Source organism: Aricia agestis, chromosome 7 (genome assembly GCF_905147365.1).
Source record: "Aricia agestis chromosome 7, ilAriAges1.1, whole genome shotgun sequence".
Taxonomy (NCBI): Eukaryota; Metazoa; Arthropoda; class Insecta; order Lepidoptera; family Lycaenidae; genus Aricia; species Aricia agestis.
In genome coordinates this window covers 6,412,926-6,434,318 of record NC_056412.1, presented here as the reverse complement: position 1 = coordinate 6,434,318, position 21,393 = coordinate 6,412,926, and the positions used below count along the sequence as shown (strand labels likewise).

At 36.8% G+C, this 21,393-nt stretch overlaps 1 protein-coding gene across 1 annotated transcript; it reads right to left on the bottom strand.

The window, feature by feature from the left end:
- Positions 1–10,102: 10,102 nt before the first annotated feature.
- LOC121729038 lies at positions 10,103–12,342 on the bottom strand. Its single transcript, XM_042117426.1, has 4 exons — positions 11,746–12,342; positions 11,581–11,664; positions 10,756–10,918; positions 10,103–10,266 (listed from the first exon to the last, which is right to left on the bottom strand). The coding sequence occupies exons 1-4, from the start codon at positions 12,340–12,342 to the stop codon at positions 10,103–10,105; spliced, it is 1,008 nt and encodes a 335-aa protein (XP_041973360.1).
- Positions 12,343–21,393: the final 9,051 nt, after the last annotated feature.

Here is a 21,393-nt window from a genome sequence, read left to right as displayed (position 1 = left end):
ACATCATTTGAGTGCGGAACCCAAAAAGGTCTAAAAGTTGAATAGTGCTCAATCAAAAGCTATCGGCCAGGACTACAGTGACGCAATTACGAAAGAATGGAAATAGCTCGGTTGAGTACTCACTCAAGATTACCCATTCAGAAGAATTTTACCCCTTCTTAGACCTCTACGATAACGACGCAAGGGCTAATATTACAAACTGCGAGGTAAAATAAAACTGAACAGCAGAGCCCATGGTAGAGTGCTTCCCTGACTAATCTATTACAATAAAGCATAATCTACTTGATACAAAGAGTTCGTTGTGAGTTTGTCACGCGACAGGTATCTGGAACTATTGGAAATTATACTTTTGAAGTTTTATCCACAAAATATTGTAGGTTATTAGGGTACTTACTAAGTTTACACGGAAGAATGACAAAATGTATAAGCTGACGCTTAATATTTGACCCGGGGTCGACGCATATTGCAACGCAGATTAATATTATCTGTACCATCTATAATCACTTATGTGTATTTTCATTTTTACAAAAATACGTCATAGTAAAAGTTTGAGAGTAAATGAAGGAATTGTCGTTCATATCCATAAAAAGTTAAGCTCTGAACACTTTATGACGGCCAATGGCCATTAAAAAAGGACTCGTGTTCCCAGTTCCCGGGCAGTGAGTCAGAGAACAATTTTAATCTTTATTACCCTTAACTGGAAGCCCAAACATGACCAAATAACAACAAAGTGTTTGTAACTCTATCTAATGAAAATTATAAACTCTGTTAAGATTTTAGTATAGCTTGAAAAATAATATTTTACACTGCACCGGCCAAACGGGCTAATTTATACTCATGAGGCAAAAAAATCGGCCAAGTGCGAGTCGGACTCGCGCACGAAGGTACCGCTATAGAGCAAAAATTGTGTTTTTTTTGTATGGGAGCCCCCCTTAATTTTTTATTTTATTTTAGTATTATTCTTAAATATTGAAGTAGACATATAATGAAGGCCTTTGTGAAAATATCAAGTGCCTACCTGTTGCTATTATTGATATCGAGTAAAAAAGGCCAAAAAAATCACGTAAAAAAAGGAGCCCTCTTTAAATATTAATTTTATTTTGTTTTTAGTACTTATTTATTGTTATAGCAGCAACCAATATACACAATCTGTGAAAATTTCAGAACTCTAGCTATAGCGGTTCTTGAGATACAGCCTGGAGACAGACAGACGGACAGACAACTAAGTCTCATGAAAAGGGTCCCGTTTTCACCCTTTGAGTACGGAACCCTAAAAATCTCATAAGTAGGAAAATATTGAAAAGGTAAGAAAACATCGATCTCTACATTATTATAAGATAATATTATACGAGTATGGTCATGTTATAATCAGTTTGTGATATTCATGATATTATATCATAATAGCTGAAACTAGGGGTCTTGGGTTCGACTCCCGATTCCCGCCGACGGAGCAAATTTTTCAATATTCCTGGTACATGACTAATAAAATATGTGTATTAAAAATGTGTGACCACTACCATATAATAAAATCTTAAATAAAAAATATATTTCCGTTGTCCGGCACCTGTTACGCAAGTCCTTCAGGTACATTACAACAGGGCCAGACTGACGTGGTGTAAAGCATAAATAAAAATTATGTTTATATTAATATATTAAAAGTTGTCTAATTAATACAAATCTGCACATTCGATTAAAAGTATGTATGTAGCATTCGTCTGACATAGTATATTACCATGTCGACGATCATAGTGATCAGTGATCACCGACCAAAAACAATATAATATACGTATTAATGACAAAATTATGTTTGATAAGATTAATATATTTTAACCGGAGATTGGAATAATTTTCCAGTTAGTTACGAAACGAACGGGTCAGTCTACTTTCATTACTTACTTTTTAGTTGGTATTATGTAAAATAATTAATTGAAACATATGTGTACTTGTGTAGTAGCGTAATTTTTATTGTTTTGAATTTAATTACCCAAAACGAAACGCAAATTATTTTATCATTTTTATGAGATAAGCAGCAGCCGTTTTTGTCAAAAAGTTGTTTATCTAGTTCCGGTTGTAATATTGATGAAAACGATGATAGTTTTCCCCTAAACATCTGTAGGCTTAACTGACTGAACATTATTCGAGGTAATGTGAGCATTTCGTAACTGATTTTAACTAACCAGAGATCGCCCAATGGTCGAAATTCGACCTTAGTTTCAACGACATTGGGACGGACTACGTTTAATTTGTAAAAAAATATTGACTTTATCATATTTTTTTCCACTCTCGTTTCTGGGACTCTGCAGATCTCAGACTGGCCGTGTAAGCATTGTCTAAAATAGCAGCTAAGATTTAATAAAAAAAAATATAATCCATTTTCAATTTGTCAACTTGTTGTCAACATACTTCAACCATCAATAAAAGAGTAAAATTCGTATGTATATGTTTGTCACTCAAAAATCTGTCATCTTCTTGAGTGTGCGTGTTGTTGTGTGTGTAATGTTTTATTTGTTAAAAAAATGTGTGATAAAAGTATAATTTAAAAATAATATTAGCTCGATGCACTCCTTCACCATATAAACTATAACTGTGCAAAATTTCATTCACCTACGTTTCCGCATTTTTCGTCAAAAGGGATAAATAAATAAATAAATAAAAAACTCTTTATTCAAACAAACAAAACAGATCAATTTACACACGTTACAAAAACAGAAATAGTTTGAATTGGCGGCCTTACTGCTGGAAGCAGTCTCTACCAGGCAACCATAAAATATAACTAAAAATATTTAAAATAAAAATAAGATAAGATACTATTAGTATATAAATAAATAAATATAATACACAAATAAATATAATAGATACTTTATACCGAATAAAATAAATACATATAAGTAATATAATAATATGAATCGAAGAAGAGGATAAATCGTAAGGGTTTAAGAGTTTGCAGCTAAATCTAAGTAATATTGTTTGAGTCTTTTTTTAAAATTATCAATAGATTTGGACTTATGTATGCTTTCGGGTATTCCACAGACGAATAGCAGAGACGGTGAAGGAAGAGTCATAGAAGTTAGTGTTGTGGGAAGGGAAGGCAAGAGTTAATTTATTGGCTGAGCGAAGTGTAGGATGCTTGTGTCCAAGAAAGGTAAAGTTTTGTTTGAGGTAAGCAGGAGTTTTGGGATTAAATAGAATATTAAAAAGAAGATGAAGAATATGTGTATTCCGACGCAACTTAACAGGTAGCCACTTTAGCTCTGTCCGGTAGTTAGATATGTGATCGTATTTTCTCAGACCAAAGATGAATCGGATGCAAAGATTTTGCAGGCGTTCAAGGGAAGAAAGAAGTTGATCATTTAGATCACTGTAGCAGACATCTGCGTAATCTAGGATGGGAAAGAGTAGAGCGTGAACTAATGAGATTTTGGTTGATACAGGAAGGAAGTAACTGAGGCGTCTGAGAGAAGCAGTGGCAGCAAGGAGCTTCTTGCGGAGTTCTTGAGTTTGGGTGTTCCATGAAAGAGTGCGGTCAAAGTATATACCGAGGTTGCGAACGGAGGAGCTATAGGGGATGATAGCCCCGTCAAGAATTATTTAACAGAAAGAAGGGATACAAAGTTTTTCGCTTGCATATTAATATATAGATAACAATTCACTTCATAATGATTGTTGACGTGTCGAGTGGAATGTGGATGGACACGTTAACTAACATTTTGTAACATACGGTCTACGGATATTTACTCATTTTTTCTTTAATATAATTTGAACAAACCTTGTATTTTATCAACTTCATCATCTGGATAATAATATTTCTGGCCACACATAAAATGCAGTTTTTAACCGACTTCAAAAAAAGGAGGTTATCAATTCGACGCGTATGTATGTAATATTTCCAAAACTGCCCAGTTTTCGTATAATAAAATGTTAGTCTATATCGGCGTCTGATGTAGACTAACATACGAAATGATCATATGGACTACAAGTCTGATTTGAGTGTTTATTTTTTTGTTGTACTAGGTATTGTTCAACTTAGGGAATACTACAAGTTTTATCAAAATCGGTTCAATAGTTTTTGAGATAGAGAATTTTAATTCTTATAAATTACGTACAATTTTGAAGTCGGTTTTATGTTTTTAATATACAGTTTTTATTTCAAATCATTATTCCGGCCCTAATTTATGCAAAAAACGGCATTTATTTCTGTTAGTTATCGTGGTCATCCACTCGCGTCTTCAATTAAGTAATCCATATCCATATCCATATTAATATTATAAATGCGAAAGTGTGTCTGTCTGTCTATCTGTCTGTCTGTATGTTACCTCTTCACGGCCAAACCGCTGGACCGATTTTGCTGAAATTTGGCATGGAGATACCTTGAGTCTCGGGAAACGACATAGGATACTTTTCATCCCGGAAAAATGTGCGGTTCCCGCGTGATAAACTAATTTTGGCGCAACGGAGTTGCGGGCGTCATCTAGTCTAGTATTATTATAAATGCGAAAGTGTATCTCTCTGTCTATCTGTCTGTCCGTCCGTATGTCTGTTTGTTACCTCTTCACGGCCCAACCGCTGAACCATTTTTGCTGAAATTTGGTATGGAGATACTTTGAATCCCGGGAAAGGACATAGGATACTTTTTATCCCGGAAAAATGTACGGTCCCCGCGCGATAAACGAATTTTGGCGCAACGGAGTTGCGAGCGTCATCTCATCATCATTTATTAATACTCTCACACAAAAAAAAAACTTTTCGACCCATAAACTTCATAATCCTTAATATTATGTGGAATGACTACGACTCGAAGATTATGGGACTACTGGATAAAAGTACCATGACCAATATGGATCCTGAGATGAAAATCAATTGGTTAGGGGTATTATAAATTGAGCTTAGGAGCAAAATCATAAATCAACAGATCACTTGTGAATTGTAATACAATTTTGATCTAGTTTTTTAGTTTGATAGTGACGACGTGTTCAAAAGTGTTTTTTGTCGTGACTCGTGTTGCACGTTCGAAACGTTTTCAGTCGACTTCAAAACCTGAACAGAAACATTGGCCGGTCTCTTAGACTAGGGTTACACACTCAGTCTGGTATCCAACCGATTGTTGAACGGACTGTTATAAGTATTTTTTTATTATGTACTTCCAGCCATAATTTTGGCGTCAGTCTCAGACTGGTGGATTGAACTGATGCCAGATAGCGTGTAATCGTAGTCAAAAGTGCCTGATAGACGTACGGACTTAAAGTACGCGGGTTTTAAGTTCGCGAACTTACTCGGCTCGCGTCGGTGACATACGAGAATCGCTCACACTGCGTAACCATGCCCCCAGGCTCGCGGCTCGCGGCTCTTTGCTGATACACAGGCGATTAAGATCGTCGAGCCATAAGGCTTAGGCCAAACCTGCGCGACCACGCGACTGCGAAGCGGGAGCGTCATTACAAAACACACATTTGACAAGTTGTTAAATGTGTGTTTTGTATTAACGCTCCCGCTTCGCAGTCGCGTGGTCGCGTAGGTTTGTTCAAACCTTAAGTCCGCGTACTTAGTCACCCCCTAAAGAGATTGCTGGCAGCAAGCTGGATTTCCAGTCTCAATGTCACTGTTACACATAAACGAGAGAATACACATAAAATAAAAAGTCGCGTAAATTAGTATTCGTTGCGTTTCGTTATTCAGTGAAATTGTAAAATTTCAAAGTAAATCGCGAGTTACCTACCAAGTACGCACTTTCGCAAACTTTTGCGATTCACTCCACGTGCGGTTGTGAAACTTTTACTCGTATTTGGCTACAATGATCACTTTTGGGTGTAATAAGAATAATGTTATGTGCTCAGTCTTATTTTGTAATAATCTTAGTTTATTATCGGAGTGATGAAAAACGTACGGGCTGTATGTTAAATCAATGACCAATCATAATAACCCACGTGCCAGCGACAAGAGCGGTTCCAGGGGGGGCATGGGCGTCATGACCCCCCCCCCCCCCCCCTCTTGTGCTGGGTCCAGGTCCTAGGTGAACCACTAAGTAAATAATCAAAATTAAATTATAAGTTCTTGTGTCTTGACCACGACTATGCGACCCCCCCCCCCCTCCCCCTGGCGCCAAAGCTGGATCCGTCCTTGGCCAGCGACAGCCAGACTTTTGTCATTTTATAAAAGCTGAAAGTTTACCAGCTTATGACGCCTATAATACAGTGTGTAATAAAAATAAGTGATAATACTTTAGGGTGTGTACGTGTTCCTTGTAGAGAATTCACTGTGAAAGTAGCAGCGCTGAAAGACCAAAATTTTTTTCACTTTTGGGCAAGGGCCCGAACGTCACGAGTTTCCCCATACAAAAGTGAAAAAAAATTGTCTTTCAGCGCTGCTTTCACAGTGAACTTTCTACAAGGAACACGTACACACCCTAAAGTATTATCACTTATTTTTGTTTCACACTGTAGAGTTAAGACTTAAGAGCGACCAGCAACCATAGAGTTTCGGTCGCTATGACTTTAGGAGTTATCCAGTTCTAAAGGTCTACCTGACCATTGATACAAACTTAATCTCAATTTGATAGTGATCGCCAATCGATCGTCGATTTGGCAAACACAGTAACGTTAAATTACCATTTTTGGAATGCGCCGCGTACCCAAATGTGCAATGTTTTGTTTTCATTACATATTCAGAACAAAACAGTTGCAACACTTGAGGCACTGCATATAGAATAATCTCAAACTGATTTACACGACACGATCTCTGAATTTTAAACACACCGTCTTTGTGGACTATCAGAGAAGTTGGTTCCTAGGCAGATGATGGGGGACCTACATAGGGACCTACGAAGTTTGGCAAATGACGTGGATTTGTCAACTGTCTAGGAATAAATTTCCTGATGGTACATGTCTGATTTATTAAACGGTGCAAATCAAAAGATTCGCTAATTTAAAAATTTGCCAAGGCCTTCAGAACTGGAACTCCTAAAGTATCCGCGACCTATTATATAGGGGTCATACACAGCTAAGCTAAGCTAAACACGATCACTTTATTCATACAATCATTGAATCAAATTTTAGTGATTTTTTGATCGCCAAAAATTAGTACCTGATTCCAATTTTATATTGACAATTAACCCCCCCCCCCCTCCCAAACTTTTTTCTTTCAACAAAACGATGTCGCGGACATAATTATTTCTACTTTTTAAGAACAAAGTTAAAAACTACACTAAACATACGGTTTTCGAGTTTCATTTGATTTGGGACGAGATCTACTATGCTGACGCGGACGAAGTCGCGGGCACTAGTAGAATATAATTATGTTGTAATGTGTATAAACGCGGCAATATCATCAATAGTGAGGAAACTACACGCGAGTGAAAGCGTATATCGCACGATACTACATTATGGAACAGAGACAGACTCCATTCTACTTAACTACTATTATATTTTTTTCCGAAACTCAAAAGCGTTACCACAATAGACATAACTACTTTCCTAAGTAATAAAATATTTCATGAATATAATATACAACGTCTTCTGTATTTATCTGTTCACTGTTATAATATCAGACAAAGACATGATAATAATAATTCCCACATCGGTTTCGGTGACGGTAGCCGGTTTCATTGAAATTAGGCCAGTTACGCAGGAGTAATTTTATAGTGCCCAAGTGTGTGCGCAGTACACAAGAGCACTCTCTATTCCTTTACTCTCATAACACAGTGGGACGGAAGACCGACACGACTGGCGAGAGATCAGGCGCAGGACCAACTTTTTACATGCCCATCCGACGCATGGATCATCTTACTTGTCAGACAATCAGGTGATCAGCCTGCGCGGGTATCGAACCCACGTCCTCCGAGTCAAGAGCCGCCCTCTGAACCACTGGACCACGGAGGCGTTCTCACAAAGACATTTAACACCTTGTATTAACTTATAAGTTACTCACAAGTCACAAAGTGACTTTCTTTCGGTTTACGTAGCGACTATTTAGAAATGTACGATTTTGTAACTTGCACAGGTGTAAAATTATTTTAAAATTCTATATTATCATGGTAATATGTTGCAGGTTGCTACAGATGTAAGAAGGGCCCACTTTCGCAGTAACTATGAACACAAAAGAAACATGTTGATTATTGAGTAACAAGCATGGCAAATAACTGCAATATGTGTTTGTTTCATGTACTTAGTCTTATTTTTAAAATGAATGACATACTATGTTATTTTAACGTTTGAATATTATAGTCTAATATTTTTTGCCGAGGCTATATTTTAATAAGACGCATCGAATATGGAATAAAATATTATTATTATTATATTATTATTTTTATGAATTAAGGGGGCAAACGAGCAAACGAGTCACCTGATGGAAAGCAACTTCCGTCGCCCATAGACACTCGCAGCATCAGAAGAGCTGCAGGTGCGTTGCCGGCCTTTTAAGAGGGAATAGGGTACTAGGGGAGGGTAGGGAAGGGAAGGGAATAGGGGAGGGTAGGGAAGGGAAAGGGTAGGGGATTGGGCCTCCGGTAAACTCACTCACTCGGCGAAACACAGCGCAAGCGCTGTTTCACGCCGGTTTTCTGTGAGAACGTGGTATTTCTCCGGTCGAGCCGGCCCATTCGTGCCGAAGCATGGCTCTTCCAAATTATTTATACGTACGTACGTAAGTATATATTATTTTACACTTAGCAGGAACTAGTAGGTACAGTTTACTACTTATTATAAATTAATAAAATTAATAATAATCAATTTTCATTTTTATTCCAATTATAATTTATAATACATCTATATTGTATTCTCTACTAAATAATAATCTAAGTACAGTTCGCGACTCCATTCCTTGCCGCGTGCTCGTACGGAAGTAACTATTAAGAAGTGTAAGAGCGACATCGGAACAATAAGCCGGGAACAGTGTCAATCCCTTACCCACACATACACACAGGCCACAGGTATTCCGGATGAGATAATAATTATTATATTTTTAATTAATAATAACCCGCCAGAACCCGCGCCCCTAAAAATTCCGCGAGCACTCGCGCGTCGAGCATTTTGCTCACGTCATTAAATGCAGGTTTTACGAAGTAATATTTTTACTTTTTTTCATTCTTTTTAAATAAATTACACTTTGTTTATTATAAAAAGTATATATTTAAAACTTTATCAACGTTTATCTTTTTAATTGTCATTAAGTCTGTCTTAAATTCATCATTTTCAGTCTAATAAGGCGGTATGGAGGAAAAAAGTTAACAAATAAAAATGTTTTCAATAAGAAAACTTAGATGTGTGCATGGGAAGTTATTAATCTTCATTATATTCCCGAGCTTTACACATATCACAAGATTTTGCTCGGTAAGTACATAAAAAATTTTGGCAGTAACTGCAGGCCTTTTTTTTGTCTTCCGGTTTTTGTGTCTAGGGCAAACCACTCAGATTCTATTTGGTTTTTCTTGTCCTGGTAACTCAGATTGTAGTAATAAATATTATCACGTTAAAATACGATGTTTCTGTAACGGATATAATGTGTACAACAAGTAACAACACACCAAAATGCATTCATCTTTTCGATCTCGATCCATCTATAATAGAATTACGTAATAGTTTTTCATAACATTTCCCTCATTATGTTGCTTTGGATAAAAATAAAACAACAATAAATTTACTATCATAAATACTTTATTGCCCAAATCTCAGAAATAATCAAAAATAATGGAAGTAGGACGTAAGGCTTAAATTAATAGTTACGAAGATAACGCCAAAACGCATGCGCACTTTAAATATTATGATATTGTTAATAAGATGATGTTGCTTGTAAAATGTGTTTTCTCTTTTTTTTTCCACCTTTTTGGTAAAAGGTGGCCCCGTGCGAGTTTCTTACGCCGGTTCTTCTCGCCGGGCTTAGTTCCCGAACCGGTGGAAGGCCTCATATAGACGTTTTAAAGTGTTAACTTTGTTAACCTATTAAAAATAGCAACTTTGATTTAGATTCCTACGACAGACCAACGTCATTCAGTCGTAGCACTCGTAGCATGTCAATACAATGTTAATTGTGATCTGTCGGCTGGGTTTGACGTAACGCGACCAAACTACGTAGGTCCCCCATCTGCCTAGGAATCAACTTCTCTGATAGTATCTCAGTTGACATTTTGTAATAATATAATAGAATACGTAACAACAGCAGAGGCCATGGAAACAAGGAAGGTGTTGTCTATTCGAACAAAGTCGGCCATGCTGAAGGAGACGGGGCGGGCTTCCACTAAATCATGAAAGTCCTTGATATCATCCACAATATTCTCATCTGCAAATAAAATATGATAATTAAATAGCTTCACCATCTAAAGAATAAGACGTATAATGTGCATATATACAGGGTATAACAAAACATACTGTGGGGTGTGGACGAGTCTCTATATGAAGGACATACACACCCTAAAGTATTATCCATCCGCTTTCGCGGTGGAGTTGCATTTGTCATTGGTGATGTGGCGAACCAAATATGGGATGCGCCCATATTTGGTTCAAATTATATATTTGGCAATATTATAAATGCGAAATTGTGTATGTCAGTCTGTTACCTTAATTTCACGCTTAAAGAGTTTAACCGTTTTTACTGAAATTTGGTATGAAGATAGTTTGAGTCCTGGGATATTGTAACCTGATAGCTTCTAAAATCTAAATACATCAAAACGTGAATATATTTAGTGACTGAGAGATAAGTAAGTAAACAGATTGTAATATTGAAAACAAAAGTCTACTGTTTCTGTTTCTGACCAAAGGATGTTCATACCAATATCTTTATGGACAAGAAGGTTGTCAATGAGACATAGAAGCCTGCTCCGCTGCTCGTAGGCCTGCTCGCTGCGCCACACAATGGACACCAGCATCACAGCACACATCAACAATTTGACCAGCGATCCCACTGCTGGGTAGAATCGTTCCGTTCCCATTTGCTAAAAACAAATTAAACAAAAAACTTCCTATAAAGATATAAAAGGACGCAAACTGTCCCGGCTCTAAAGCTCCGGGTATATCCCATTATTTGACTTCCGCAGTTATTTTTTCCTCAAAAACGATCCGTTCTCACACTGAAAGCTATACAAGTTGTTCGGGTGAACACCGAACACCTCATTTGAAGGTTTTATGGATGTTCACTCGAACAACCTGTATAACAAAATCGGCCAAGTGCGAGTCGGACTCGCACACTAAGTGTTCTGTACCGTTATAGAGCGAAAGTAGGGAAAAATTGTGACGGATAGACAGACAGACGGACAGACAGATAGACAGCCGGACAGACAGACGGACAGACGGACGGACGGACGGATGGACGGACGGACAGACAGACAGACAGACAGACAAAGAGACAAACAGATTTTATATACATAATAATATAAGATAGAGATTTATAGAATTTAATTAACATGCCAAGTTCAAATTAGAAGTATTAAGGATCAGGCTGTTGATGAAGATGATTATGATCGATGAAGTGCATCTGAACTTAGAATTGGATTGGATTTCAAATCTTTTTTTAGGCCAAAAATTAGCCTATACTAGGCCCTATTTTAACAGGTAATATGTTTTTGGTGGGATATAATACCTAACAGTCACTTCTCACCTGTGATCCAATAATTATGACCCGAGCAGCGACGTTTATCAGGCGAACCATGTCGATGAGAAAACTAAGAGTATTGAGTAGTATCTGAAATATTGTTGATATTTTAATCCTATGACTTTATTTTGTAAAATTATTATCGGCTTGTCCCAAAAAAATTAAACTAACCCTCATTCCAAACATTCGATTAATGAACTTTACTTGTTCTGACAGAAGCAAGTAGTAACTCTTGAACAACTTTACATTCTTCCTCGCTTTTGAAAACTCCATGTCTGAGTCACCGGAATCTTTTGAATACGGGCAAAACCACGTGGAGCACAGTGCCCGACTCAGAGTCATTGGAGGCAGATTTTCCAAGCCGGCGTACAACGTTTGAACGTGATCTCCAATAGTTCGTAGCCTGTACTCTACGTGCGTAATATTCAACGATAAATGTAAGTTAGTTAGCGATTTTATGCACATGTGGACGTAATTTGCTGAGAAGAACAACGGTGCTACGGGTCCATAAGCAAAAGCCCACACGAGATAGTCGTACAGACTAGTGATGACCCACAAGAGAATCATGAGGCACAAAAACCTCGCTAGCCTGCGCCTGATATCAGGAAAGTATTTCATTCCCAGCAGAGTATCCATGTAGCAGAAGCGGTTGAAGTATTCGAGGCAGACGTCGGCGCCATACTTGTATACGAACCACAAATCCACTAAATATTGAAACAAATCGTAGACGCCTTGCACGGCATCCATATAGTAAATTGAAGGATCCATTTTGATTTTTATGCCGATCACGTACAGAGATTTATAAATAAGAGTGAATAAATTAAAACTTCCTACGGTCACAAACGTTGCAGCCATTCTTATTAGTTGTAATAGAGGTACACCTCCCGTAGTGAGGACAGCATTGAGCGCGAAAATTCTCAAAAAATAATTTAACGATTTGAAAGTGTTGATTATCTCCCGGAAGAAATCCATTTGCTCGCCTTGTATCGTTAAAAAAATTCAGACTACTTTATTCACAGACGGCTACGTAGCACGAACTCTGATATTAGTCTGACCTACGAATAATAATAGTTTTTATTATTCGTAGAGTCTGACGCTAACTACACCCTCAGTCGTTTATTTACGTAATAGGCACCCTCACCAGTACACGGGTAAAAAATTACAGGGTGTAGATTTTAAACAGATAAACTACGGGTAAAAAATTACAGGATGTAGATTTTAGGCAACGTTACTCGTGCTTAAGCTTTTAAAGGTCTATTATGAAATGTTGTGTTTTGTGTTTTATTTTGTAAATGGCATTGCCGATTTTTTAGTGTTTGACGTAGTCACCGGTAATTTTTTACCGGACGACCTCTGTGGCTCAGTTGGTGGGCTGTTGGTAGCTCAAGCCGGGGATCGCGGGTTCGAATCCCGCCGACGGAACAAAAAGTTTTTCAAAATTTCCTGGGTCTTGGATGTGTATTAAATATGTGTATCATATAATAAAAATATTAAATATATGTATGTATATCGTATAGTATAAAAGTATTAAATATTATGTTTCCGTTGTCTGGTAACTGTAACACAAGTCCTTCAGGTACTTAACATGGGGCCAGAGCATAAAGTTAATATACCTAGCGGAATAGAGCAACAATCTCGAGCTGTCAAACGAAACCGAAATTGGTTTCATCTGTGTGTAAAAATATGTGTCCGTAATACACTACTGACACAAGCATGATTGAACATGATTTCTATAAGATTGAATTGTCAACGTGCGGCACGTGCCGACTGGACGTGAAAAAAAAGAGTACTGCTGTCATGTATCACACGTCTCTTTTTACCACGCAGTGTTACTGATAGTGACATCTCTCTTGTTCAGGCCTTTGTTTCTCTATTCCGCTAGGTATATTAACTTTATGGGCCAGACTAACATGGTGTGAAACGTCCATGGATAGATATTATTATTATTATTTTTGATAGTTGCTTCCCATTGCCAGACACCCTAATTCCTAAAGGTGCCAAAAATATTAGACTTTGAGGTGGTCTGGCAATGGGAAGCAGCTGCCATAAGTTTCCGTCAGGAGACGAGATTCCTACAGCTCTCAGCTGTTATCCTGAAAAATTTACGAGTAAGATAAAAATTGATGTAGGTAGACCATATTATTATTCAGAACTCGATACCTTCTATTAAGTAATAGCGATCGAAACCCCATAGTTGCTGATCGTTCTTATCTTTTAGGAATCATAAAAACCTAGAAAACTTTCAGTTTTTAAAATATGGCTGCCACTGGCTCTTGAGTTTTGGGCCATTCAAAAACCGTGCATAAGTCCACTTAAATTCTAAAGATACTCAACTATACTAAGTTTGTAGGTAGCTTTTATAGTTTTTGAGACTTCGTGATTTTCAGGGTTTTTTCATGATTTTCAGTTACAGATACAAACCGTGCTTTAAGTTTATAATACTTTTTACCGACTTTCAAAAAGGAGGAGGTTATACGTTCGGCTGTATGTTTTTTTTTTATGTTCAACGATAACTCAGCCGTTTGTGATCCGATTTTCAAAATTCTTTTTGTTTTGTATAGGGTTTAACTCGAACCATGTTCACGAAAGTGGTGATCTGATGATGGGATCCTGGAGGAATAAATAAATAAATAAAAACATCTTTATTAAACATACAAGGACAGAGCACAGCCAGAGCTTTTAACACAGAAGAATAACAAAAAATTAACATAAAACATTGAACTACTTAAAAACTAATGGGTGTTCGGTTATGGCTGTGCAATGCACACACCGCATGTTTAAAGGGAAAGCCACTCTGGCATCAACCGCGGCAAGCCGTGGCGTGGTATCAGTAGCAAAAGCTTCAGATATTCTGACATTGACTGAACTCACGATAAAATAAAATTAGCTGGTACCGACTTCAAATAATGAAGACTGTAGTATGTACATATATAGTTGAGATTTAGACGAATTCTGAAAAAGGCACTATTATAGAGTAAGAGTTATTTAATACTTTTTAGTTCATATTATTATTGTTTTTACCTTGGAAGTCGGTTTTAATTTTTTGTTAAAAATAATAATGTACAATTGAACCAAAAAACTAAAAGTTGGTCTCTTCTGTCACAGAATATTTAAATGAAATAGTAAATAAACTTTTAAACATAGTTACACCATATACATAAAAATTCTTCAGTTCATTTGAACTCTGCAATTACTATATAATTTATTTATAATTAACTAATGAACAATATTATGATTAAACAATGTGATGGTGACAAAAATCGATCAAGTGCGAATCGGACTCGTGCATTAAGGATTCCGTACCGTATAAAGCAAAAGTAAGGAAAAATTGTGTTTTTTGTAGGGAGCCCCCCTTTATTATTTATTTTAATTTTATTTAAATAAAACAAAACATAATTGAGTTTTTGTGAAAATTTCAAGTATCTACATGTCGCCATTATGGATTACGAGCCAGAAATACCAAAAAAATCCCGTTTGTCGTATGGTACCCTTAAATATTAACTTAATTTTGTTTTTAGTACTTATTTATTGTTATAGTGGCACCAGAAATACACAGTCTGTGAAAATTTCAGAAGTCTAACTATAGAGGTTATTGAGATACAGCCTGGAGACAGACAGAGAGACATCGAAGTCTTGACAATAGGGTCCCGTTTTTACCCTTTGGGCGTTTGTGCACTACACGGAATTTTACCGTCTAGCGTTTATAACTTTTATGTTTTCCATATCAAAACGTAAGAAATCGAGATGCCCGTGTCGCGCCGGATGGTAAATCGTCCCCGTAGAGCTAAAATTCACCAGATAGCTTTTTCATCATTTTGAGATACGAGCGTTTAAAGTTTTAAAATTTTCAAAAAAATCCTGCAGATTTCTGTTAAGACATACAAACTTTTTCTTTTTGCTATTGCTTGGATGGTATACCAAAGTTACTTAAACAATAATTTTTAATGAATTTAAATGTATTTTTATAATAATTATTCAATAAAAACTACTTTAGTTACTTTTCGCCCTTAATGTTTCTTTCATTAGTGTAATTTTATTGCTTGTTTAGTGCATTTAGTGAGTTTTCACATAAAAACTGAAGAAATAAAAAGGGTTATAAGTATGCTTAGTTAATTTTCAATTAAATAAAAATTAATAATTCTCACTTAGTGAAAAGTTGGAATTTTCTTTTATTAATAAAAACAACATTTTAATCAGTAATCCTTATAAAATTCAAAGCAAGAAAACGAAACAAAATTATTATTTTTTTCTATCATTCATAATTGTATACGGATATGGGGGACTGGCCGACGAGTAGTACCAGCCAATCCACTAAAAACATTTGCCATCAGCCGTATAACGGAGAGTTTTCTGAAACTTTATCTTACATAAGAAGCCCACCTCGACTGGCTGGTTTACCACATAAGGAATAGGATTTCCAATAAAATAAGGGAACTTAGGCCAATTGAAGCATTTTCATCGGCACCTGGACTGCTGAGAAGGTTCCCATATACACCCAAAACACCTTTAGACAAAGTCTTAGAACTTTTCAAAACCACGTCTCTGCTCTTTTGTTCTACCGAAATCCGTATCCTGAGCCGAATGGAGGCCGCAGAGCAGAACAGGGAGGAAGATCCACCGATCTTCCTCCCTGTTCTGCTCTGCGGCCCTTTTCGGTGAAATTACCGATTCACAGCTAATGTCATGGCGCTGCATCGCACACCACAAGTCCTCCACAGCGCCACATTCGTGGCAGGCTGACATAGGCTCTCCTGAATTGTTAATATTACGTACATGTACGTGCCGAAACGTCTGAGTCCGGTGAGCACCGTGTAAGGCGGAGCCGGAAGGTAAGAGATTCTCTGAGCTTTGAGAACTGGACGCAGAGTCTGAGTCTCTGTTGGCATTAAGCTTGTTACTTCCATTATCAGGAGCTATTGCTCTCTTTTTCCGCACCTGCCAGAGCTGCTTCAATTGGAGGTTTTTCACCTTGTGACCTTATCTCTTGTACGAGCAGGTGCAACTTGGCGAAGAACCCGCAACACACCCACAGCGGGTCCCCCTTTCATACCTGAATGCTCCTCCTCATCGAGTCGTGTTTCTCATGTCTGAGGATCTTGACCTCCCCCTTCTATGACCTTCCTATAAATGGTGTTATTTCTATCTGTGGCCACTCGAAAAGCGTTATAGACAATAAGTGTGGTGCGGATTTAATCGGACCAACTCATGGGATAGCGGCCCCGCTGTCTTTTTCCCATAATCTTGCCAGTGATCATGAGTTTTTCAAGGTTGCCTCCTTTTTTCTGCCTATGTGTCCGAAATATTCTAAGATGTGTGATGTTTTCATGTTTAGTTTAGCCAGAATGGATGCGTTGGTTGTGAAAGCAGTTCATGGAATTCATAATCATGGGATAAGACTTTTTGAGACGGCGCCCAAAAATTATCTTCTTAACTTCCCTTACTTGAAAAATGATATGTATAATAATTATTACCATAATTATTAAGGTAAGGGACAAATTTTAGTGAAGTTATAACAATTACATAATATTTTAATGTCTCAATTCTCAACGTAAAGGACATGTTGTGAGAATTGTACTAAGCTGAAGGTTAATGTAAGAGACTGCATCGTATTTTAGAAGCATTTACGCTATTTTTCTAACACGTTAAAATATTTACGTCCTTGAAATATCTTTTTACTAAAAAACCTGTGTAGACGTTCAAAAATGTGTACTGTAAGGGACATTTTTTAACGATAGAGGAATTCCAAGTATACCAAACGATAGAGCTCAAAATTCTGAATTAATATTTATAATATACTTAACTCATTTTCGCCAAAATACATTACGTTAATTGATATTTCCGGTGTAGAAATATGCACTTGAAGTAGCGTACAATAGTCACTAAGTCATGTTAGATGAACACATAATTCGCATTTGCAGTATTTGAAAGAAGTATAAAACTCATTAAAATGGTTTAGTTGAGGAATTTTTACAATATATTTATGCAAAAAGTACTTAACTAAATAAGACATAGTGAATTTACGCATACCAAACACAAACACTAAACGCGTAAATTAATAGATAGAAAATTCACTAAGTAGACTTAGTTAGTTTTATTTAACATTATTCAATGCAAATATTTAGAGAGTTGTGACAAAATCAATATAGTGAATTTTCGATTTACTTAAGTTATTTGAAATATGATTTGTTCATAGAACGAAAAGTACCTAAATCAATTTAGTTACGTAAAAATGCGCTCCGTTAATAGCTATAATTAATTATGTCCATTAAGTGTTTTTTTCGCTATCGTAGTCGATCTAAAAACACGAAGTTAGTAAGTTTTTACACAAATTATCTCTGAAACTACGCATCGTATCGATAAACTGGTAACACAGAAAAATAGGGAAAAAATCACACATCTCAATGGCATCCTTAACTCAATTTTGGCCATTTTGCCATCTGGTGAGTTTTAGCTCTACGGGGACGAAATTTCCGTGTAGTGCACAAACGGCCTTTGGGTACGGAACCCTAAAAAATACCGATAACCCCTGTAATTACTCAGCACTTCGCGTATTAAATTAAATGGTGTGATGACTCGAGGTCAGGACAATCGATTTTATACACTTCATTCATTCCAAAATAGATGACGACCGCAGCTCCGTTGATAAACCACATCCTATATCCTTTCCCTCTCTCACATGTCTCCATACCAAAAATCTTAATCGGTTCAGCAGTTCAAGGGTGAAGAGATAACAGACGAACAGACACTCTTTTCTTATCACCTTGTTTTGTTAGGGTCCTCGCAGACTTACAATTTCAAGTTGGCCGACCATCGTACAAACCACAGAAATAGATCAAGATAGAAGCGCCATGTCGCTCCAATTTGTGTGAACACGAGCGTGTCACTTTTTTCATACCTACTGTGACGTCACAAGAGCGAATAATTTCGAATCGATTCCGCGCGTACGGGTATTCCCATCACTAAAGCGTTCTTGTGACGTCACAGTAGATATGAAAAAAGTGACACGCTCGCGTGTTCATACAAATTGGAGCGACATGGCGTTTCTATCTTGATCTATTTCTGTGGTTTGTACGATAGTCGGCCAACTTGAAATTGTATATATCTGCGTGGTAGCGTGCGTATCTTGTATAATGGCTTCGTTCTTCTCAAATCTCAACTCCCAAAGGCATTTCGGATATACAGTGCATTGTTGATGCTGCATCCAGCATTGTCATTAGATTGCTAACTGGTTCTTTTATTTTTGCGGAAAGGAGATAAGCTAAGAATAGCATCTCGGGTATATCTTCGTAAGTACCACAGATTACTAAATACTTAAATAGTTACTAAATACTACGTCTAATACTCATTGATCTGCCAGTTACCGTTTGTTTTATAAATAGCTACATTTTTAAAGGAGTCAGTACTATAATTAACAAAAATATTCGTACCTTCTTATAATTCATAACCATAGAGGAGAAAAAACATAACTCTGAAATCGTACTACTTTTCTTTATTTACACTTATTAAACACCACTTATAAACCTATACGCGTTTTATGGTAATACAATTGTCTCAATTAACACTTTGTAGTAGTATAATAGAATATGTAACAACAGCAGAAGCAATGGAAACAAGGAAAGAGTTGTCTATTCGAACAAAGTCGGCCATGCTGAAGGAGACGGGGCGGGCTTGTATCAGATATTGAAAGTTTTTGATCTCATCAATTATACTCTCATCTGCAAAAAATACAGTTTTATTCTTACTAGAGCAACCCTTGTGGTCATGGATCTTCAGGCTGGACTTTTAATATGGCTTTTTAATTTCTGTTATGAAAAATTGTTAACACTTAGTTTTGTTCCACCCTTACACCATTGTAAGGGTGCAACAAAACTAAGTGTTAATACTTTAGGGTGTGTATAGAGTATAGAGATCCCTTGTGTACATTTCGCTGTGAAAGTAACAGCGCTGAAAGACTAACTTTTTTTTTGTAAGCATGGGAAATATCATGACTCTTGGTTATTACAAATCGCAAAAAGAATTTGCTCTCTCAGCACTGCCACTTTCACAGTGAACTTTAACATACACAGCCTAAAGTGTTAGTCTCATTATATTACAATACCAATTTTTTTAAATTTAAATACGTCTTTTAGAAGTCGTAATCATTCAAGCAGCTATTTGGAATTACACACCAATCTTTTTATAGATAAGGAGATTGTCAATGAGTCTCATCAGCCTGGTCCTCTGGTCGTAGGCCTGCTCGCTCCGCCACACTAACGAGATCAGGAGCACGGCACACAACACCACTTTAACCAGCGATCCGAGTGCTGGCAAAAATGTTAGCCCCGTGTGCTGAAAGGTATAGAAATTAAACAGAGTATAGTATCATTTCATTTCATTTAAATCATTGGTGGATAAAATAAAGGCAATTTATTTTTAACCTGTACCTGTGATCCCACTATAACCTTCTCGGTGAGATTTATCAATCGAATCATTTCAATGAGCAAACTTAAAGAGATAAGCAGAATCTAAAATAACAAGATGATTAAGTTTGACCTTTAAACTTGGTAAATGGTAATTGGAAACATCATGTATAAGTGCACCTCCGTTTTTCTTTACTGAATCAGAAGAACTACTTACCCTAGTTCCGAACATACAATTAATAAATTTGACCTGTTCCAGCAATAAACTATAGTAACACCTAAACCATTTAACGTTGTTTTTCGCCTTAAAAAACTCTATGATCGATTTGCTAGAACTTTTTGGTTGTGTACAAAACCACGCGTAGCTCAAAAGTTCTTGGCTCATCAGAGGTTGATTTTCGGAGTATAGATACACCATTCGAATATTATCTCCGATAGTTCTCAGCCTGTATTCTACGTGCATGATGTTTAAGGACAAATGTGCGCTCGTCAACAACTTAATGAACGTGTGGACGTATGTCGCTAGGAAGTATAACGGAACAATTGGCCCAAAGCTGTAGCCCCATACCAGGAAATCGTACGAGCTCGACATAATCCATAAAATCAATATGAACCAAAAGAATCTTGCCGAAGTTCTCTTAATGTCGGTGTAGTAAATCATTCCTAGCAGCCTGTCCATGTAACAGTAGCGGTTGACGTATTCGAGCCAAACGTCGGCGCCATACTTGTAAACAAACCACATATCCACATAATATTGGAACAAATCATACACGCTTTGCAAGGCATCCATGTATTGAACTGACGGTTCAACTTGAAATTGAACGTTTACGAGGTAGAGTGATTTATAAATGAGAGTGCTCAAATTGAAGCTCCCGACAATAATGACCGTTACAGACATTCTTATGAGGCGCAGAAACGGAGCATAATATGCTGTAGTTAAAATACAATTGAGGGCAAAAAAACCCAAAAAGTAATTTAATAATCTGAAACTTTTAACCATCTCATGAAAGTAATCCATTTTCACGACCTGCACTTTCATTGTGGACCATCGAAATACTTTTACGCAGACTGCTATAGAAGACTGGTATATGTTATTTTATAAAACAGATAATGTAGATTGAATGTACTTACAATCACACTAATAATATTATAATGGGAATATAAATAGCACACGAAGACTATATTGTCTACAGGGGGTGGTTTTAGAACTCGCGTTTCGAGTAGCTTCAAAAAGAAAGTTCAAACACTTATACCACCTTGTGGTAGTCGCAACTCGTAACTTAAGTTTGCATTTCAATTTTCAACTGAATGTCTGTATGTCTCCACCATTAAAATGATAGAGATAAGAGAATTTATCTCAGCAATCGAGGCTTACTTAAGGTTTGCCTATATTACTTAGTTAAAGCCTTTTAATATAAAC